Consider the following 24,524-nt stretch of genomic DNA (forward strand, 5'->3'; position numbering starts at 1 on the left):
ACAGGAAAACAGAACATACAAAATATCAATATTAAGAATGAGAGAAGAGAAATGACTTCAGATTTTATAGACATTAAGGCATAATAGAGAAATGTCATGAGCAACTATACAACAGCAAATTGCCACTTAGATTAAATGGAAGAATTCCTTGAAAGACAAACAACAAAAACACAATCAAGAACAAGCAGTTTGGGGAGGAACCAAGATGGCAACATAGGAACTTCCCTCCACCCACAGATGCAATGAATGTACAACGACACTGCACATGGAGAAATTCCCACTGAGAGAAATCCAGTGGCTCACAGGGCTATGGCAAATAAAGACACATTTGTCAGTGGGTGCACATCACTCCCTGTGGCTGTCTCCTCAAGGCTCAGCCCAGAAAGAGCAGGTAAAAATGCCCATCTCCCAGTCTTGCCCTGGAGGGATTTGACTGCATACTTTACAAGTTGATGCCTGAGGGTCTGGCTTCTAATTTAGCATGCATCTAGAGGCTGGCTGAGATCTTTCTTAGAGCCCAGAGGAGCTGGTGGGCACTTCCCTGCATTCTCCCTCTTGCTTGATCCAACAATGAAATCAAACCACCAGTACTTCCCTGGAAGGAGCCTGTCCACATATTTAATACATCAACTTTTATGGCTGCAAGCTGAGGGATGGGTTCCCAAATCATGTAGCTCTGATAGCCAGTAGGTCTTTCATTCACAAGTCCCACAGGACTAGAGCAAACAAAACAAGCAGCTTTTCAACAGGTGCAGAAGCACCCTGCTTGTCCCTCCCCCACTGTCATGGCTATCCACCTGGGCTCAGTGCAGAGGAAGCAGGCAATAATGCCCATCTTCCAATTTCTCCTTCCAAGGGGCTTAACTATATCTTTTCCCATCTATTGCCTGAGGGTACCGCTTTTAGTTAGCCTGCATCTAGGTGCTGACTTTTATCCTTTTCCTTGAAACACTGACCGGTCTTGGCACACCCTCAATTAGGGAGCCACTAAGAACAAACATGGCAGCTTGGACAACCATAAAGGTTTGAGAGACAACCAGCAGCTTGGGCTGGGCTGATTGATGAGACAGTCTGTCTAGACTGGGAGAGGTGGTTGTCTAATCTAATGTGCAGAAACCAACACAAAGAGTCAAGGAAGATGAAAAAAAATAATAAGGAAATACGTTGCAAACAAAAGGACAAGATAAATCACCTGTAATTGACCTTAATAAAAGAGATAAGTGATTTACCCAATAAAGAGTTCAAAATAATGGTCATAAAGATGCTCACTGAGGTCAGAGAACAATGCATGAACAAAGTGAGGATTTCAGCAAAGAGAAAATATAAAAGACAAAGAGAGAATCCTGAAAGCAACAAGATAAAAGGAGTTTGTTACATTGAAGACTATCAGTGAATTTTTCAGCAGAAACTTTGCAAGCCAGGAGGGAGTGGAATGATTTTTCAGAATGCTGAAAGAGAAAACCTGCCAACCAATAATATTCCACATGGCAAAGTTGTCCTTCAGAATTGAAGGAGAGACAAAGAGTTTTCCAGACAAAAGCTGAAGTTAATCACTACTAGACCCATAGATATACGGATCAATAGAACAGAGAGTACAGAACTGGACTCAAACATATAATTAATTGATTTTTGACAATGTTACCAAAGCAATTCGATGGGGATAGGATAATTTTTCTAACAAATTGAGCTGAAAAGATTAAACATATGAAAAAAATCCCAAATAATCTTAAACTCTATATCATACCATATACAAAAAATAACTGGAGATGAACCACAGATCTCAATGTAAGATATCTAGAAGAAAACTACGGTATTGCAACTTGACTCTGGGCGTTGCAACGTTTTCTTAAGTAGGGCACAGAAAGCCCAAATTATAGAAGAAAATAATCAACAAATTGGACTACTCTATCAATTATTTTCTTAAAAACAGCTCTCCAAAAGAAACTAGTAATAAATGGAAGAGAAAGTCACAAACTAGGAGAAAATATTGCAACATTTACATAACAGTAGACCTTTATTTAGTATAATTAAAGAGCCGTTACAACTCATTAATAAGAAGATAAACATCTCAATTTGGAAACGGCAAAAAGATTTGAACAGACATTTCGCCAAAGAAGATATATGTATTGCAAATAAGCAGATGAAAAGATGGTCAATATCAGTACTTAGGAAAGTGCAAATTAAAACCACAAGGAGATAACACTACACTTATTTGAATGGCTAAAAGTAAAAAGTCTAATTGTACTAAGTGCTGGAAATATACAAACACTTTGGAAAGTGGTTTGGCAGTTTTAAGAAATATTAAACATGTACATATTACATGACCCAAGGAAAATAAAAGAATATGTCTACACAAAATCTTGCAAACAAATATTCACAGAAACCTAATCTTGAAAAAAAATCCAAATTTACCCCCTAACCTTAACCCTAATCCTAACAGATGAATGGATAAACATTTTGTGGTGTATCTATATAGTAGAATATTACTTAGTAATAAAAGGAGATGAAGTATTGATACCCACAACCACCTGGATGAATCTCGAAATAGTTGTAATTAGTGAAATAAATTAGACAAAGAAATGTACATATTATTCCTTTATACAAAAGGATAAAAATTTCTAATTAATTTGTAGTATTAGAAAGCAGACCATTGGTTGCCTGGGGTGGGTTTCATAAGGCACACAGAAACTTATTGGGGTTACGGATATCTTTATTATCTTGATTGTGGTGATGGCTTCATGGTTAGATGCATATGTCAAAACTAATTAAATTTTTAACTGTATTCAGTTATACCTCAATACATCTATTTAAAAGGGAGAGAGAGACCCACATTGAAAGATCTGAAAATACTGTGCTTAATAGTTTTCAGTTTCAATGAAATAGAAACACCTGGAAAGCCACTTCATAAAATTAATCTTTAAAATGTGAAGACATATCACTCAAAGAAATACTCTAGTACATCACTTAATCAATGGAGTAGGAACAGAGAGAACAGATACCAATTACACATAAGGATTTACTTTAATGTATTCATTAATTCAACCAATATGTATGCCTGGATACATACTAGTGTACAAAATAAAACAAATCCTTCCCCTCATGTTTACTTTCTGCAACTATTATAAATTGTTATCAAACTTGAATAAGCAAATGCTTGCAATATTTTTTTAGTCAAAATAACCATGAATACTTCATTCATTTATATCAATAATCTTAGATATTAAAAAAAAGAAAGATATAAAAATAAGACCTATATTTTTAAATCATCCGTTCTCTTGCCATTACCTTCAAAATAAAAACCAAAACTTGTTTTAGCTGGACATGTCCTTCACAAACTGACCTGTGCCTTCATACTCTGGTGTATACAAACCACACAAGGGATACTTTATTAATAATGCAGACTTCTGTGCCAAATTCAGATTTTAACTCCGTAGATTTGGGATGGAGCTCAGAATCTGCATTCGCAACTATCAGCCTATTTGATCCTAACAGTCTAACTACCCAGTGAGATAATTAGTGATGCCTTGCTCATTTTTATACTTAGTAGACTTAATTTAGCTCATAATTTAAAATTTATTTTTGCCATAAGTAAATGCATTCCCTCCACTTCCTTTACAGTCACAAAAAAGTAACTAAAATCTTTGTATACCTTTAATGGTATATGATTAAGAATGATTCTGGGGAACTTTGATTCCATGATTTTATGTTATCTTTTAATAGTCATATCCTGAATATTTGGTAAATGTAAAGAATTCATTTGATTAAAAATAAAATCCTTTCTAATAACTTTTAATTAGCATTTCTCAGCAGATGTTTGTTTTCATTCCATTCTCATTAATCAACTGACCTACCCCAGCCCGAGGGCACAGTCTTAAAACAAGTTATTGATGTCCCTACTTTTAGGAAATCTACTGTATCTTCAAGAAAGATCCAAAGAATGAATGAGAAAACATATCTAGCCCACAAAGCTGTCCAGGAGGAACTGAGGACATGCCATATGTTAAAAGAGAGGATCTAGTCCTGAGCTATCAGAAGAGAATAAGAGAAAGTCTCTACAGATGGTCATCATAATACACTCTGGCATCAGGCAGAAAAGGTGGGTATAAGGGGAAAAGGAAGAAGAAAGTGTAAAGGTAAACCTAACGATGCTGTCATGCCTATCAAAGAGAGGAATACTTTCTCCACATTTAGAAGAAATTCAGGGCAGGTGAAAATGGGTGGTGAAGAAACAGGAAAGGATAAAAATTGGAATACTTACAGGTATTTCTTCTATAATTGGAATTTCAATTGTATTCCACACAAGCTTTTTGACCCTAACTGTCTTGACCAGTACAAAAAATTAGAAATAATGAAACCAGTTCTCCATATTAAGCCTGAATGTACATCATGGCTTGTCTATTTCTGCTATTCCTGCTGCCCACAGGTTTTCAGGTATGACCAATATGTCAGGATATTCTCTCCATTACCAGATAGCAAATGCCCTGCGGGCAGAGTCAGCTGTTATTTTGGTTGTATAGCTCTCGACGTGTGGGTGTGAAATAAATCCTAAATGTGCAACATTAAAGGTGGGCTGGATCTTGGATATTATCTGGTAATATATCCTTATTTTATACATGAGGAAACTGAGACCCAGGGCAATTAGATAATTTGCCCAAGGTCTCATAGCTAGTGTTAAGTTGATAAGTTGATGATTTCAGAGTCTTCTAGAACAGCCACGAATTTTAATTCATCTGCCTTGTTAACCTGCTCATAATTTATAAATTCTATGCATGGAGGCACAGGCTTAGGTTATTTGAGAAAATGGACTTGTTCTCTTAAATACTGCATTAAATTTGTTACATCTAGCATACACAACTATTTTGAAAGCAAGTTTTTTTGAAAAATCCTTACTATTATTAAAGTCACGGTGGAATACGTTAATACTCTTTAACATTCTTTTTAGTTTTGGGGGATCGCATTCTTTTAAATTTTAAGACAATGAAAGAAACCAGTGGAAAGAAGAAATTTTTCTACATCAAATAAAAATAAATTTGTGGGAAATATTTGTCTCCATATCCAAATAATCACTCTGTATGAGGCTGAAACTAAAAATTCATAATATCACTGAATTAATATTTACTGATAAAAGTAAAAATATACTGCTTTCTATAGCTTGATTTTGGAAAAGTTTGTCATTGTCATGAGAGTATAAGCCATACTTCAAATATTTTGTTTTCTTAACTTTAGTGGAATAAATCCATTTATTACCAAAACAGTGTACTTACTGATTCAGGACAGGAGTGTAGGCAGTTTTATCCTCATCAATAATCGTGACCATCAGTGTAATAAGTTGGGGCCAAAAATCCAAATTCTTGGTGGTTGGTCCCTGATCTTCCCGAGGAATGTCCCGTTTCTTACTCTGCTCACAAGGTCACGCAACATGCAAAAGAAAAGGTTAAATGGTATGACTTTAGTTAGATGTCACTGTCAAACAGGAGGATTAGAGAAAAGGGGTAATGGAACAACTCTCAGATCATGCTAGCCAAAGCTATTAAATTCAGGTTTCCTCTCTTCATTGAATGCATCCCATAGGGTAAAGTCACGATGGCCAGGCTTCAACTCCTAAATACTCTGGTTCTGGAATGGAGGTTTCTCTTCCTCTATTGCAGTTCATGACCTTAGGAATTATTATTGTAGAAATTATCCCTTTAATGTGGCTTCTTCCAAGGCAAAAGGTTGAATTGTTTGTACAATGATGTGTGTGTGTGTGTTGTATATAAAATTTGTCCTGCCTATTTGTCCACAGTCACACCGGTAGTAAAGTGGGCTGAACTCAAGCAAGACTGCCTGGTTACAAAGCCAGTACTGTTAAATACGACAGCATATACAAGTTGCATGAATGGTCTGGAACTCTCTCATTCCACTCACAAATGTATCTAGTTAACAAAAACTTCCTAAGTCTATCTTTCTTTTTTGTGCATGTATGTGTATTTAAATCATATTGGAATCCTTCTTGATTTACCATACTGAATGAATTCTCCACTCTCACCTCTAGGAAGAGCGTTGCCTCAATGATCTAAATTTACAATGAGATTAACAGGGTATAATAACAATTTTGAATGTTTAACATCTAAACTTCATATTCAACAAACACAATTCCTTTGAACACACAAATAAATTATTCTGATCACTTTGTTTGGTGGGCATTCTTCTTATAACATGTCTTTCACATGTACTTTTTTAAATTAGGCAAAAAAGATAAAGACGAGACAATTTTCACTCAAGTATATGACTCAGTGGGAAGCATACTGTTTCCTTGTTTTTGCTAAATTATTTATAATCTTATATATCCAGGATATCTGAAAGCTCCAATGTGTAGCTCAGGAAATTTATGGGCTCTCATACAAACGGTGGATTCGATTTTACTTGAGCCAATCTTTTGCCCTATCCAACTACCATGTCTTTTCCAAAGAACAGCCACCCTCTGCTGAATGGTTGTATGCCTATCGTCTAATGCTGCCCAAGACAGGTAACCAGATTTGGATGAGTCATCACACTATTATATTCTCACTTAAGTTAAAATATAACCCTGTATTAAATCCACTTACTGTTAGAGACCTCATACACCGACTATAATGCACCTTTAGGGACTTTAATTTTCCTACGGTGCTTCCAAATGCTGTTGATTTACCTTTAAGCTCAAAATTAACAGATACTAAAAGTTGAAGAGCTAAAATAGTCAAAAAATTAGTGGCTAGGACAAATTACTTCAAATTGCCAGAATGAACTATAAGCAGTCTCCAAAGGATCTTAAGAATCTTATATATCTGGTCCCTGAGAACCACTTGAAACTCTGGCAGCCTTCCTCTTTTAATTCCTTAGGTACACCAAGGCACATCAGAAGATCTTTAATAAGAAAAAGGCAGCAAAAAAGGCTTACAAATGTCTGATTTTGCCTATTATTAAATTACATTTTCTATTGAAATTTATCTTTCTTTTATGAACAAGAATTTATTATGGTCACAATAACGTAATTATTTACTCATTACATTAAGCTCAATAGATTTCCTTCTCTATGATGTAGTTAGAAAGCCAGAGAACCTGGTGAGTTGTGAAGATTATAAGTAAAATTAGTTCTGATGGCCACGGTGGACTATATGAGAATACTATTATTAATCATCTTGATGTGTATATAGCCGAACTATATGCCTAACGTTTCAAGTAATGTGATTAAATAAAAATAAATGACTGCTGATGACATGTCTAACACCAGAGTCACTTATCATCATTCTGCAAAGAGTGATCTGGGAAATGGCAGAGACCAAAGTAGCTGAATATACATTAATTCCAAAGTCCCTTAGCTGTCACAGATTACTTTTTTATGACATCAGAGGATTACAGTTGGTAATGATTTTTGCATAAAATTCTGTATGCTGCATCAGAATAAACCAAACCTGAGGCTGAGTCACGAAGTTTTTACGTACCACATATCAGTATCATAAATCATGCTTTATGTATTTTACTAGTGCATTTGAATAAACTGCATGGTTGAAACATGTAGTACAACCATTGTATAAGAATACTTGACTGCTTAGGGACTCAGTTTTTCTAAGTAACACTTTATGAATATTTAAGAAGTCTACTGGGGCATTTGAAATTGTGGTTGGAAAAATTAAGATAATGGCAGTAGAAATTCTGATAGCTAGTAATAAGTGTATTAATATTTACTAAAACCCCTATGAATTAATATGTATCACAAGAAAAATTTAATATATTTATATTATATAAAAGTATAATATATATTAACCTCATTAATAACAAATAAAATACAATAGGTTTATAAAGCTATGACTTGGTATGTCAATATTAATATGGTCATTGTTATTATAGTGTCTAAAAATTATTTTGTTAATAGATAATTGAGGAAAGAGAGATGAAAGAAACACTGTGAAAGTATAATGGGGAGAGAAATTTTTAAAAGTAGAACGTCACCAGGGTGTAGGATCAGCTGAAAAACCTTCTAGTCATCGTATTTATAAAGGATATTTCAATACAAAAAGCTTGTACAGACAAGCTGATAAGATGTACATTATGCTTTCACAATATCAAAGAAGAAAATATGAAGATACTCCATTAAGAAGAGATCAATATACAGAGAGAACCATTATATGTAAAAAAGTGTTGAAATAACAGATTACATCTTCATGGTAGTAGGATTTAGCAACACTTCTAAGGTTGCTACAACATATTTCTGTTCCATCCCATGTATTTGTTCAATAGCATAAAATTTTGAAATACCTCCTCTAAGGAGCTGGCCAGACAAGGGTTGGGGGGAGATATTTGGTAGAGTAATGCAGTGGGATGTTTAAATGCAAAAGCACATGACACTAATTGGGGAATTACTAGCAATGTGAGCCTGCAGGCTTTTGACAAGTTTCTCTAACATTAGTTCTACTGGATATTAGTATCTCACACACACACACACACGCACACACACACGGTCCATGCTCAAATTGAGGAAATTTTGCTTAGACGAAGTTAAATACGTTATTTCCAGACTTCTTGTAGTAAGATGCTAATGTACATTGTGATTCTCTAAGATGGTGGTTCTCAAACTTTAGTGTTTCTCAGCATCACTGGGCAGGCTTGCTAAAACACAGATCGGTAGGCTCTACCACCAGAGTTCCTGATTCAGTAGGTCGAGGGTGAAGCTTGAGAATTTGCATATATAATAAAGTCTCAAGTAATTCTGGTGCTGTTGGTTCCAGGGCCAATTTGAGAGTCTTCTACTCCCCTCCTATTCCCCACATCCCATCCTGTAAAACATTTCACAGAAAAAGTGTTCCTCTGAGTATACTTTGGGAAACAAAAGGCTAGAGAGATGCAGGGGTCAAATACTGAAAGACCTTTTGTGTCATATGAAGGGATTTGCCTTTAAACTAAATTTGATGAGGACTATTATATGATTTTAAACACGGGAATACTTAATTACAGTCGTGTTTTTAAAAAATGATTTGGCAGTAGCAGGAAGTTTAATAAATTGAAACTTATGAAATAGTCAATAAATAAAATTGATACGTTTATGAAAATACTTATGAAATAGTTAGGTAAAATTAATAGAACTCATTATGTAAATGGTGAGAAAGAAGAGAGAGAGGGAAAAGTCAATGGGACTATCCCGAAGGTAATTAGGTAAACCAGCCTGGAGTTTAGAAAGCACTCTGGACTACTGATACAGCTTGAAGAATTCCAGGATGTATGTGGTAGCTGAAATTACGGAGTAAACAAGTTTACTCAAAGAGAGAGAGAGAAGACTACATGGCTAGAGGCAAAACCTTGGGCAGAAAGTCTAAAAGAGAATAACATTTTATGAAAGAGGGGAATAGATGGGGGAGTGAGGCCCCTGTTGAAATGGGAGAAAATGGGATCCAGGGTAAATGTTGGAGGATTAGCCTTGAATGTAAGTGAAGAGCAAGGCTTCCTCTGAGTCAGGCAATAAAGAATCTTGCAGATAAGTCTTGTTGATGGTGAGAAAGGACAGCTAGAAATTTCTATCCTGAGAGAAGAGGAGGAGTAAATAGTAAAAGTTTGAAACAACCTCTGCAAGGAATGAAAGTGGGTCTTGAGTTGGACCCAGAGTGGCCCTGCCAGGGAGCTGGGGAGCGCTGTTGAGGGTGGGTCCCTGCACTTACAAGGATGCTACTCTGGACCATCATGAGTTTCCTCCAGGACTGGATTCAGAAGTCAAGGAAACAGAGTGTTGGATTTACTACTGGAGGGCAATGAAGTAGGAAAAGGATTTAAGTGTTTGACCAGAATGGTTGGAGTGTTGGAACAAATATATTTTACGGTCCAGAGGAAGGAAGAAGAGAAATGGGAGGGAAGATGGAGGAGTAGATCTAGAAAAAGGAGGGAGGAGAAAGGAAGGACAGCAGATTGTTGGAGGAGGATGTTTGTGTTTAGGCATTCAGACCATGGCGGGGCAGGAATAGAGATCACGTAAAGGGCTCTAGAGTGGAGGTCGAGAAGAGCTGAGGAAAATGATACCTCAGGTAAGATAGGGAAGCTGTGGTAACTCTAAAAAGAACGTACAGAATTTGTGTGTGTGTGAGCAGGTGACTGCTGCAGTGTACGTAGAAAGATGGTCTTCTTTCAAGGTAAGTGATGGCTGAAAGTTTTGGCAACAAGGCTTATAGATGGAAAATCAGGACAGCGTGAATATAAAGACACAAAAGAAAATGAAATAGAGGTAAGCCTGAGTATTAAAAAAGAAATAAGCTTTAAATTATAACAAAAAGGCTAGCAAAGTAAATTAATATTAAAATATGAACTAGACAGCTCTTTTATAATAAGTTTGCAAAATCCTCTGACTCTGAGTTGGCTGTATGTCTTCTCATACTTCGGAGATAAGGACATCTTAGCCCTAGCAGTTCACAGCTTAGAAAAATTGGAACTTTGTTACTGGTTTTGGAAGCAGAACATAAAGTTTCAAATGCTCAGGAGATTTGAGATCTTTATGAAGAGCAACGTGGACAGTTAGTTTATCAGCCAGGAGAAAGGAGGACATTTATACTGGCCTTCACTTAGGCAGGATTAGATACAGTTTCTCTAGGCACCCTTCCCTCAGCAGGTGGAACATTTTTTACATCCGTGGAGACACGCTTCTTGCTTCTCTCTCCAAAATATTATTGCCTTTCCTTTATCGTCTAATAATACTTCTACCATCTCCAAAAACAGCAACAGAGGCAGCTTTTTAACTCATTCCATGGTCAGTTCTGACAACAAACTTGCAGCCTTGGAGACTGAATATACAAATGAACAATGGCCAGACCACATATGACAGAAATCTGACCCACAATCTCCACAACAACCAGTTTGGGAAACCAACCCCAAATCTCTGCAACAGTCGGCCCAGAATGATCAGGACTTGGTCAATGACTGCCAGTTTCCTTATATTTTACCCTGACTTCTAACTCAGGACCAAGCACTGAAAGCCAAATATGTCCCCCAAATCATGCGCACAAGATGCCTTCTTCTAGCTAGGTGACTCCCAGTTTCCCCAGGCCAACAAGCTCTGATCATACTAGACCTGAAACCTTCCCTGCTGTTTTCACTATAAAGCTTTTCCACTTCCCTGTCTGCTGTTGAGTCTCGGCCAAATAAAAGTGATGTTGGCCGCCTTCGCTGTTTGAGTAAGATCTGAATAAATAGCCTCTGTCTGTTCTCATTTGGGTGGTCTTCATTGATTTTCAAACATCAAAGCCAAACATTAAAATCCTGATTTCAGAGATGAAGAAACTGAGGGTTACCTTATTTCTGACCGCTTCTTCTTCACTGAAAACAGAACATGTAGACCACATTAAAAAACGTATAGCTTTGGTTTTCTCTCTATATCCTCAACTCCAAGCCCTGGTTACATAGTTTATAGACACAGATGACAACCATTACCTCCCACTAATAATAATGGGCTGATTTTTATCCTGAGTTATATATCTTGAATGAGAAGGAATGCTTTCAGAAAATAAAATTATGGATGCTTATGTGAAATCCCTGCACAGGTCCTGCATTCTTGAGACTCTCACAACTGCTCAGCATTCATCTGCAGTTTGAGAGTTACAGGCACAAGGAGGGTTTGGTTCTAAGTTAATTGCCAGTTGTTTTCCCCCTCGGTTTTAGAGCTTTCTTTTTTTTCAACCATTTTTTAAGTATATTTAATTTACATTGTTGTGTTAGTTTCAGGTGTACAACAAAGTGATTCGGTTGTATGTATATATACGTATAACTTTATAACTTGTAATAATCTATAAAGGAAACTTTAGTAAGAACTTTGGGGACACTGGATACTGATGAATGATGAAAGAGTATTAATTAACAAAGCTCCATAAATTAGGAGTTTGGGATTAACATTAAAAAATAGATATAGACATGGATATCTATTCTTTTTCACATTTTTTTCCATTACAGTTTATTACAAGATATTGAATATAGATCTCCGTGCTATACTGTAGGTCCTTGTTGTTTATCTATGTTATATATAGCAGTGTGTATATATTAATTCCAAACTCCTAATTTATAGAGCTTTCTTAATTGATACTGCTTTATAATCAGTATCCAACGTCCCAAAAGTTCTTACTAAAGTTACTAGTTAATCCTTACAGTTCATATAACTGCAGTCACTTTATCTGCTTCTCCCAATTAGTGTCGGTTTAATTCCATTCAACTTTGGGCAGGATGGACAACCAGACATGGACATAATAGGAGATCCAGAGAGTGAAGTTCCAACACTTCACAGACTCCCACTCTACTTGCCCAAATATAGGAAACCATCAAAATGACACTATAGTGTCCAGAATGACTTCACTAAAATTGCTTATCTTGGTAATTCCAGAAGGCTAAATCCTTGTTTGACTGATAACACTTAGGGAAAATGATGTGAGTCTCTGATCAAGGTGTGAAGGGGTAGATAGGAAATTTAAAAAGCAGGATGTTAAAATGTTTCAGGGAGGCTTGTACCTAGAACAGGAAGAAAATAAACAAGGAGAAAGATTGTTAAGATGTATTAACTGTATGTGAGAAACTTGGTCACCACACCGAAGAATTCTACAATTCTTTGTCAGCTCAGACAAAGGCAGTCAACTGGATTCCAGGGTCTTGCATTTGGAGTAAAATCAAGGACACTGTCCACAGGCAAGATAAGAGAGGAAGAGAGACAGAAGTTTATATCAGCGAAGAAGTAAATGCAAATCTTTTTTGCTCACTTCTTAACAGCCAAGAACTCACAGACCTACCCACACTGCTATACCTCTTCTGTTCTTGAGTCACAGTGTAGTACTGAAAAGGCTACTGAAACATTTACTGCAATTTCTGCATTCTACAGATGAGGAAACAGCCTGACAGATGAGGAAACTGAGCCTGACACAAATTACTCAGCTAAATGGCAGAAGACAGGGTTGGATTTTGTTTGTTAAGTCATAAAGAAGCAAATTAAGTTATTGATCAGCAGGTTCATGACCCCTCCCTCTAATTAAAAATTTTGAAAATGACTGCTAAATGGAAGCATTAGTATTTGTAACTGATGACCTAAGTCTCCTTACACATCTTAAGAGCTAAGATAAATGGGGCATCCATTTTAAGGTGGTGCCAATATTTCCCATTACTTATTGAAAAAAAAAATTTTTTGCCTTTGGCAAAGTTTATTTCATATCTTACTTAGACCATTTGCAAGTTTATCACCTTTTTATCTACCTAATTCTTCAAAGGTTTTTCCACTATTAATCTTAAATGCCTTCTTCACCACTGAATTTTACTGATATATAGTAAGTCACTTAAACTTGGTGATGAATGGGAGAGACTCTGGGAAGTTATTCTGAATGAGGCTCAGTGCCTGGATTCTCTAATGAGCTGGATCGTGATCATACACATAATGAATAGCCCTGAGTATTCTGGTTATGTGTGAGTCAACCTGAGTTTACTTTCATCACAAAGTTGTGCCATTGTTGCTTTCTGGGCTAACTGGGGCAGAGTCTAAATTCCAGTTGCCATAATTAATTGTATAACTAGCTTTTAAAATCCATAGCAAAAATGCTTTGGGACAATGTGAATTGTAACTTTTGCAGAGAACTTAAAAGAAACATACTAAGCAGTGAAATCTGAGACTACATGCAAAGCTTCCACTGCCCAGTGTTTTTCTAAGTCTGGTCCATAGACCATCTACATCAGAATCACCTGGGTTTCTTATTAGAAATACATACACTTGATTTTAGAGTCCCTGTTGCAGACCTACTAAATTAAGATAACTAGAGTTATGCCTGGGAGTCTGGACTTAACACGTACAGCTCTGCTCTTCCGAAATCCTCACATCCATAGGTACACTACCAAATTGTCAGTAAGTCAGTAAAAAATAGGCCTGTTTTTGTTTTTTTGTTTTTTTTTTAAAGGAAGGGTGATACAGCTCTTCCTGGATGCCAATGTCAGTCATAGGTTGCTAGATTTTGCATTCTGTGTGATAACAAAAGACTTCTCTTTTATCTTTACATATGACAAATTTCCAACTACATAGTTATCCAATTTTAAGAGGAGGTGGAGTAACTTATTGGATATTTATGTGGTGCCCATTCCAGGTGTTGACAGATTGCTATGCTAATCCCTTTGTAACACATTACTTTTTAAATTAAGAGTCACTAGGAAATTACTGTTATACCCAAATAACTTAATTTACTGTTGCTAATTGAGAAAAAAAAATTGAGCACCTAGTGGTCTTAAATAAGAGTAATTACTAAAAACCAAAAATATGTTAATATGGTTAGAAAAAAAGCAAGGAATTTCCATATATTAGAATATTGTATTTGTATTACAGCAAAACAGAATCTTCACTGGGTCTTTTCAGCTTCAGTAAGTCTGAGATATCCTGACACTTTAATTGCCAAAACTGCATTTCAAAATTTGGACACTCCATGTGGTTTTTAAAATCTCTATATGATTCCTTGAATTTCAATAGACTGTACATAGTTAATGATCTATACATACTATAAATTGTCATAACTTTGAATGTGGACTTTAAACATATCCACACAAATTAGTTAACAGTATGGAATAATAGAAAAAAAATAATTGAACATGGAATCAGGAACTTATATTCTGTTCTAAGCTTACATTAATTTGTCCAAACTTGGGCAAGGAATTAGTTTCTTCAAATTTGGATTCTTAATATTGAAATCAGAGTATACATACCTAATCCTATTTTTCTGGTAGTTCTAGCAAGTATATAAGTAGAACATCTTCAGTAAGAGACATTTATTACCATAACAGGTGAATACTTACTTTTAATTAAATTTATGGTAAATGCTCTGCTAATTGACAAGGTTCTTGTTCAAATTCTGAGAGATGTATAAGACAGTTTCTTGAACATAAAATATTAATATTTTAATGGATAAACTAATAGTTTTCCCCTTTTCTCTTTACATAAATTAAACTTGCATTAAAAAGAAAAAATGTAATAGGTCACATCTAGAAGGCATTTATTTTCAATTTAAGATATTACATATTAAAGACAACTAGTAGTACTGAGACCAAACTCAGGAGTACCATGAGAGATGACTTCAAATACATGATGGACTGTGGTATAGAAAGAGATTAAAAGAGAAATTGGATTTGTCTTGCATGGTCAAGAAAATAAAACTAGTACTTGTGAGTAAAACTTTCAATAGAGAAGGTTTTAGTACAACATAAGGAAAAAATGTCTAAATATCAGATCTCTACAAATGTTATAAACCTCCAGCCATTTAAAGGTATACAAGAAATCCTTTGTCCATGTTGCATCTAAAAATTGACCACAATCTCTGAGTTTCTTTTTAATATACTGTCTATGATTATACTCCAGTAACTAAATTCACAGAGATGAACACATAAGTTTTAAGCATTTGATGGGATGTTGATTACAAATACATGTTATTTTTTTACAGCCTTATTGATGTGCAATTGATATACAAAAACTGCATTTATTAATGTACACAGTTTGATGAGTCTGAACATATGTATACATCCACAATAGAATCACTAAAAACAAGGTTATAAACCTAGCCATTGCCTCCAAAAGTTTCCTTGTGTCCCTTTCCTCCCACCCCTTTCCCCTCTAGTAAGAATATTTTACAGGAGCCCTATCCTCCCAACAAATTTTTAAATTCACAATATCATATTATTAACTATAGGCACTATGTTGTATAGCAGATCTCTAGAACTTGTACAACTGTAACTTAATACCCATTGAATATATGACTACTATTTTTAAAGGGTAGAAAACACTGTGGCAGAGAAAGGATAGCTGTTCACCATATCTGTTTCCCCTTTTCCTTGAGTACACAGCTAGACTACTGTGGAGGATTTAAGATGCCTTTAAATTCTTTGATAATCCTTTCATAAAAGGTATGCCTATATTTCCTTCCCTTGAATATGCGTGACTTTGACCAAAATAATACGGCAGAAGTGACCTATCTCTGTGTCGAGGCTGAGGTTTTAAGAAACTGGCAACTCCCAACTCCTATTTCTTGGACCACCCGCTCTTAAAATCCAGCCACTAAATTGTGAGGTCACCCAAGCAGCCCCATGGAGAAGTCCATGTGGAGAAGAACCAACAGACCTGGTGCAGTTCCCAGATGACAGCCAGAATATCTTGCTAGCCATATGAGTAAGCCTCTGGGAAGTAGATTCCCCAGCTCCAGTCAAGCCAGACCAGCTGAGGCTGCACAGAGCGGAGATGAGATTTTGACACCCAGACCTACCCACATGACAGATCTGTGAGCAAAATAAGCTACTGTTACAGTTTTCAACCACTACGATTTATGGTGGTTTGTTAACTAGAACAGAATTTAATGCTGGAAGTGGGGTGTTAATGTTAAAAACCTAAAACCTGTGGCATTGATTTAGGATTGAATGGTAGGCAGAAGCTAGAAGGGCTTCAAGGATATCGTTAGTGAAATCGGAAGACTTCCTGGTGAGAACCTAAAGGACAGTGAGGATACTGTTATTTTAGGCCAGATAAAAGGTGACTCCTGTTATTTAGCAGGGAATATTTGTCAACATTGTCACCTGAAATAAATATAGAAAGTAGAAAATGTGAGCTGGTGGATTTGGCAGAATAATGAATCTGTCAAGTGGTTTCTCAAAGTCATGTAGAATAACATAAAGCTGGAAAGAGAGATGAGCGAAAAAACAAATGAATCATTTTCCAAGCAGAATTCCAAGGAAATATAAAGGAACGAGGACTTTCTGGGTTCAAAATGAAAACTTTTTCATCCTTAATCTCCCCAGAACACAAGACTTTCAAAGCGAGAAAGAGTTTCAGGAAACGTATCAAACCCAGGGTACTTTACTTTACTAGCATGACTCTATGGTCATGCAAAGATGTATAGGTCCAAAGCAGGGTTCCTAAGAGGGTTATGAATATTAAAACTGTATGCAGTACAGCAGAAGCAGGAAGAACTACAATCCTGCAGCCTGTGGAGAAAAACCACATTCACAGAAAGACAGACAAGATGAAAAGGCAGAGGGCTAGGTACCAGGTGAAGGTACAAGATAAAACCCCAGAGAAACAACTAAATGAAGTGGAGATAGGCAACCTGCCAGAAAAAGAATTCAGAATAATGATAGTGAAGATGATCCAGGACCTCAGAAAAAGAATGGAGGCAAAGATCAAGAAGATGCAAGAAATGTTTAACAAAGATCTACAAGAATTAAAGAACAAACAAACAGAGATGAACAATACACTAACTGAAATGAAAAATACCCTAGAAGGAATCAATAGCAGAATAACTGAGGCAGAAGAACGGATAAGTGACCTGGAAGACAGAATGGTCGAGTTCGCTGCTGCAGAACAGAATAAAGAAAAAAAAATGAAAAGAAATGAAGACAGCCTAAGAGACCTCTGGGGCAACATTATACGCAACAACATTCACATTATAGAGGTCCCAGAAGGAGAAGAGAGAGAGAAAGGACCTGAGAAAATATTTGAAGAGATTTTAGTCGTAAACTTCCCTAACATGGGAAAGGAAATAGCCATCCAAGTCCAGGAAGGGCAGCAAGTCCCATACAGGATAAATCCAAGGAGAGACATGCTGAGACACACAGTAATCAAATTGGCAAAAATTAAAGACAAAGAAAAATTACTGAAAGCAACAAGGGAAAAACAACAAATAACATACAAGGGAACTCCCATAAGGTTAACAGCTGATTTCTCAGCAGAAACTCTACAACCCAGAAGGGAGTGGCATGATCTACTTAAGGTGATGAAAGGGAAGAACCTACAACCAAGATTACTCTACCTGGCAAGGATCTCATTCAGATTCCATGGAGAAATCAAAAGCTTTACAGACAACCAAAAGCTAAGAGAACTCAGCACCACCAAACCAGCTCTACAACAAATGCTAAAGGAACTTCTCTAAGTGGGAAACACAAGAGAAGAAAAGGACCTATAAAAACAAACCCAAAAGAATTAAGAAAATGGTCATAGGAACATATATACCAGTAATTATCTTAAATGTGAATGGATTAAATGCTCCAACCAAAAGACACAGGCTCACTGAATGGATACAAAATCAAGATCCATATATATGCTGTCTACAAGAGACCCGCTTCAGACCTAGGGACACATACAGACTGAGAGTGAGGGGATGGAAAAACATATTCCATGCAAATGGAAATCAAAAGAAAGCTGGAGTAGCTATACTCATAGCAGATAAAACAGACTTTACAATAAAGAATGTTACAAGAGACAAGGAAGGACACTACGTAATGATCAAGGGATCAATCCAAGAAGAAGATACAACAATTATAAATATATATGCACCCAACATAGGAGCACCTCAATACATAAGGCAACTGCTAACAGCTATAAAAGAGGAAATTGACAGTAACACAGAAATAGTGGGGGACTTTAACACCTCACTGACACCAATGGACAGATCATCCAAACAGAAAATTAATAAGGAAACACAAGCTTTAAATGACACAACAGACCAGATAGATTTAACTGATATTTATAGGACATTCCATCCAAAAACAGCAGATTACACTTTCTTCTCAAGTGCACATGGAACATTCTCCAGAACAGATCACATCTTGGGTCACAAATCAAGCCTCAGTAAATTTAAGAAAACTGAAATCATATCAAGCATCTTTTCTGACCACAACACTATGAGATTAGAAATCAATTACAGGGAAAAAACGTAAAAACCACAAACACATGGAGGCTAAACAATAGGTTACTAAATAACCAAGAGATCACTGAAGAAATCAAAGAGGAAATAAAAAAATAAGTAGAGACAAATGACAATGAAAACATGACGATCCAAAACCTATGGAATGCAGCAAAAGAAATTCTAAGAGGGAAGTTTATAGCTATACAAGCCTACCTCAAGAAACAAGAAAAATCTCAAACAAACAATCTAATGTTACTCCTAAAGGAACTAGAGAAAGGAGAACAAACAAAATCCAAAGTTAGTAGAAGGAAAGAAATTGTAAAGATCAGAGCAAAAATAAATGAAATAGCAACAAAGAAAACAATAGCAAAGATCAATAAAACTAAAAGCTAGTTCTTTGAGAAGACAAACAAAATTCATAAACCATTAGCCAGACTCATCAAGAAAAACAGGGAGAGGACTCAAATCAATAAAATTAGAAATGAAAAAGAAGTTACAACAGACACTGCAGAAATACAAAGCATCCTAAGAGACTACTACAAGCAACTCTATGCCAATAAAATGGACAACCTGGAAGAAATGGAGGAATTCTTACAAAGGTATAAACTTCCAACTGAACAAGGAAGAAATATAAAATATAAACAGACTAATCACAAGTAATGAAATAGAAACCGTGATTAAAAATCTTCCAACAAACAAAAGTCCAGGACCAGATGGCTTCACAGGTGAATTTTATCAAACATTTAGAGAAGAGCTAACACCCATCCTTCTCAAACTCTTCCAAAAAATTGCAGAGGAAGGAACACTCCCAAACTCATTCTATGAGGCCACCATCACCCTGATACCAAAACCAGACAAAGACACTACAAAAAAGAAAATTACAGACCAATATCACTGATGAATATAGATGCAAAAGTCCTCAACAAAATACTAGCAAACAGAATCCAACAACACATTAAAAGGATCACACACCATGATCAAGTGGGATTTTTCCCAGAGATGCAAGAAGTGTTCAATATATGCAAATCAATCAATGTCATACACCGTATTAACAAACTGAAGAATAAAAAACATATGATGATCATCGCAATACATGTAGAAAAAGCTTTTGGCAAAATTCAACACCCATTTATGATAAAAATTCTCAAAAGGTGGGCATAGAGGGAATCTACCTCAACATAATAAAGGCCATAAACGACAAACCCACAGCAAACATCATTCTCAATGTTGAAAAACTGAAAGCATTTCCTCTAACAACAGGAATGAGACAAGGATGTCCACTCTCACCACTGTTATTCAACAGTTTTGGAAGTCCTAGTCACAGCAATCAGAGAAGAAAAAGAAATAAAAGGAATATAAATTGGAAAAGAAGAAATAAAACTGTCACTGTTTTCAGGTGACATGATATTATACATAGAGAATCCTAAAAATTCCACCAGAAAACTACTAAAGCAAATCAATGAATTTGGTAAAGTTGCAGGATACAAAATTAATGCACAGAAATCCCTTGTATTCCTATACACTAATGATGAAACATCTGAAAGAGAAATTAAGGAAACACTCCAATTTACCACTGCAACAAAAGGAATAAAATACCTAGGAATAAACCTACCTAGGGAGACAAAAGACCTGTATGCAGAAAACTATAAGACACTGCTGAAAGAAATTAAAGAAGATACCAACAGATGGAGAGATATACCATGTTCTTGGATTGGAAGAATGAAAATTGTGAAAATGACTATACTACCCAAAGCAATCTAGAGATTCAATGCAATTCCTATCAAATTACCAATGGCATGTTTTACAGAACTAGAACAAAAAATCTGAAAATTTGTATGGAGACAAAAAAGACCCCAAATAGACAAAGCAGTCTTGAGGGAAAAAAACGGAGCTGGAGGAATCAGACTCCCTGACTTCAGACGATACTACAAAGCTACAGTAATCAAGACAGTACGGTTCTAGCAAAAAACCAGAAATATAGATCAATGGAACAAGACAGACAGCCCAGAGATAAACCCACGCACCTATGGTCAAGTAATCTATGACAAAGGAGGCAAAGATATACAATGGAGAAAAGACAGTCTCTTTAATAAGTGATGCTGGGAAAACTGGACAGCTACATGTAAAAGAATGAAATTAGAATACTCCCTAACACTCTACACCAAAATCAACTCAAAATGGATTAGAGAGCTAAATGTAAGACCGGACACTATAAAACTCCTAGAGTAAAACATAGGAAGAACACTCTTTGACATAAATCACAGCAAGATATTTCTTGATCCACCTCCTAGAGTAATGGAAATAAAAAACAACAATAAACAAATGAGACCTAATGAAACTTAAAAGCTTTTGCACAGCAAAGGAAACCATAAACAAGATGAAAAGACAACCCACAGAATGGGAGAAAATATTTGCAAACGAATCATTGGACAAAGGATTAATCTCCAAAACATATAAACAGCTCATGCAGCTCAATATTAAAAAACAAACAACTCAATCCAAAAATGGGCAGAAGACCTAAATAGACATTTCTCCAAAGAAGACATACAGATGGCTAAGAAACACATGAAAAGCTGCTCAACATCACCAATTATTAGAGAAATGCAAATCAAAACTTCAATGAGGTATCACCCCACACCAGTTAGAATGGGCATCATCAGAAAATCTACAAACAACAAATGCTGGAGAGGGTGTGGAGAAAAGGGAACCCTCCTTGCACTGTTGGTGGGAATGTAAAACGATACAGCCACTATGGTGAACAGTATAAAAGTTCCTTAAAAAACTAAAAATAGAATTATCATATGACCCAGAAATCCCACTATTGGGCATATACCCAGAGAAAGCCATAATTCAAAAAGACACATGCACCCCAATGTTCATTGCAGCACTAGTTACAATAGCCAGGCCATGGAAGCAACCTAAATGCCCATTGACAGACGAATGGATAAAGAAGATATGGTACATATATACAATGGAATATTATTCAGCCATAAAAAGGAACAAAATTGGGTCGTTTGTAGAGACGTGGATGCATGTAGAGACTGTCACACAGAGTGAAGTAAGTCAGAAAGAGAAAAGCAAATATCGTATATTAACGCATATATGTGGAACCCAGAAAATGGTACAGATGAACCGGTTTGCAGGGCAGAAATTGAGACACATAAGTAGAGAAAAAAATGTATGGACACCACGAGGGGAAAGCAGCGGGGGTGGTGGTGGTGGTGGTGGTGATGTGATGAATTGGGAGATTGTGATTGACATGTATACACTGATGTTTATAAAATGGATGACTAATAAGAACCTGCTGTATAAAATAATTAAATTTAAAAAAAGGAATATGCAGTCACACACACAGAAAACAAATAAAAAAATAAACTGTATGCAGTAGACTTCCTGAGTATCTTAAGCAAGCTCCTTTCAGAATTTTTGTACTAGAAAAAAAGGGGCTTGTAATAATCTTACAGGTGTGCCTCATGGCTCCTTTCAACTAGACAAAAAGACTTCTAAGAATCTTAACTGCATTGTCCTACAGCACATGACTTTTAATCCAAGGTAAACGTCTGTCTTAGAAAGAAACATGGGTGTTGCTTTTGTCTAATAGAATGTCCACAGATATTTGAAGTAAATTATTATCACTTTGGACCTAAAGAGACTAATGAAAAGAGGGCTTTAGATTCCAAATTTCTACGGGTAGGAAGCAGGCTAGAAGTCTACTCAAAGGTTCTTACGGAACAGGATAGATGACTCAAGGGCGAGGCCAAGAACTCAGAGAATGGAGCCAAGAGTCACAGATAACCCCTCGAGAGCAGGACTGGGCCCCAATGAGTAACAGGCAACATGTTTCTGCTTAGATTTCAGAATTTCCATGGACATGAGACCATCATCTCTCCCCTATTTTTGAACAGAAATGTCTGCTGAAACTTACACTATTTCTATCTCTCCATTGTCTATGGGGCATGTGGGAGGTGGCAGACAACTTGGCTCTTTAGTTTCCAGGTATTTAGGTAAAGAGGAATCACACTTCAGAGACAGGACCCAAGGAGCTTCATCTCTATCTGGATGTGATTTAAAGGAATCCTGAATCTCAAGTACGAGCCGGATGTTGAAATAGCATGAGAATTTGTGAAGTGTTGGAAGTGAGTGCATGAGTACAATTTGCACTTGAGAGAAATGTAAAGAATCCTTGGAAGGCCCACAGGGAAATGCATCAAGGCCTCAAGATAACAGCCTCAGCTAAGTTTCTGGATGACAGTTGTTACCAACTTTCTAGCCATGTGTATAAGCCATCTTGGAAGTGGACGCTTCAGGCCCAGCTGAACCACTTAAACTAGCGTTGCACGGAGCAGAGATGAGCCATCCCAGCTGGGCCCTCCCCAAGCTGCAGGTGCAGATGCATGAGCAAAATAAATTATTGTTTTTTTCTAGCTGTTGAGATTGGTATTGGTTATTACAGAGCAATCAGATCACCAGAATAACTATATTTCCTAGCCCCCTTTGCAGTTAGTTGTGGAAATATGACTGAGTTCTAGCCAATAGAATGTGAGCAGAACTGCTTAAGCCTCTAAACCTTCCACTTACAACCCTCTATGCTCTTTTCCCTCTCACTTTTCTATGCAAAACCATAGCCACTTTACTACCAAGTTTAAGATGGCAGAATCACAGGATAGCAGGGACCGGATTCTCTAAATTACTGCTTGGAGGAGTGAAGCCGATGCTTGTGGACAATAGCGTCACATCTTTTAAGCCCACCGCATTTCAACAAAACTATGGTGAGTAATTCCATGTATGATGTCAGGGTCCCACATCAAGCACTTGCTGCAACCTTTCTCTGATTTGCTGCCTGGGGCTTTTTATAAAGTCACAGAAGGCTCTTCTGTCACATTCAGGTGTGGCCCAGACGTGTAGAGGAGTCAACAGCTCAGCCTGCCTGTATTAATTTCCTAGGGCTGCCGTAACAAATTACCACAGACTTGGTGGCTTAAAATAATAGAAACTTACTCTCTCACAGCTCTGGAACCGAGAAATCCAAAATCTGATCCAATTGGCTTGTTTCTTTCTGCAGGCTGCCAGGAAGAATTCCTTCCATGCCTCTCTCCTAGCTTCTGATGACTGGGGGCAACGCTTGATGCTCTTTGGTTTGCGGATGCAATAACTCCAATCTCTGCTTCTATATTCACATGCCCTTCTTCTGTGTATTGCTGTGTCTTCTTTTCTGTCTCTTATAAGAAAACCTGTCACTGGATTTACTCTAATCTCTAGCTGCTGACCTTAGCTACATCTGCAAAGGTCCTTATTCTATATAAGCTCACATTCTGAGGTCCTGGGTGATACCATTCAACCCACCACACTCCCCATCATCCACTGGGACAATTCTGAGGTACGTGGCAGGTAATTTCCCAGTGGGCTTCCAAAGGAACAGACCTCAGCTGACCACAGAGATAACCAGCTCATGATGCACCCTTTATTGCTTTTCTGTATTCTTTATCTCATTTTCCCTATACACTCAACTTCTCCTTCCTGGGATCATGTCTCAGATAAACTACCTACAAGTTCTTCTTTTAAGTTCTACTTCCAGAGAACCCCAACTATGACAGGAACATCCATTTTTACAAACTGTACATGAGTGACAATAAAATGTATCACTCCCATTTGAATTTAAGGTTTTTTGTCTTACCATATGCTTTGATCTGTAATAAGACAAGCCCATTTTTTCTTTATAAAATTTAAACTCCTCACTTTTTTTTCTATGTTTCAGACATCATCCACATTTTTCTTTTGTTTCTGTCATTGTTATCTTCTCAAAACCTTTCTGTCCCCAAAGGAATCAGAGAAAGCCTTATGTTTTCTCTTAGG

At 36.7% G+C, this 24,524-nt stretch overlaps 1 protein-coding gene across 1 annotated transcript in view; it reads right to left on the reverse strand.

Moving 5' to 3' along the window:
• Positions 1 to 24,524, reverse strand: part of UNC13C (unc-13 homolog C) — a 385,689-nt gene that overhangs the window by 204,398 nt on the left and 156,767 nt on the right. Inside the window, exon 13 of the mRNA XM_089906237.1 lies at positions 5,265 to 5,398. Coding sequence (XP_089762363.1) covers positions 5,265 to 5,398 — 134 coding nt within the window. The remainder of the gene's footprint in view (positions 1 to 5,264; positions 5,399 to 24,524) is intronic.

This window comes from Delphinapterus leucas, chromosome 2 (genome assembly GCF_059928025.1).
Source record: "Delphinapterus leucas isolate spDelLeu-1000000601 "Yukka" chromosome 2, BTC_Dleu_Yukka2, whole genome shotgun sequence".
NCBI lineage: Eukaryota > Metazoa > Chordata > Mammalia > Artiodactyla > Monodontidae > Delphinapterus > Delphinapterus leucas.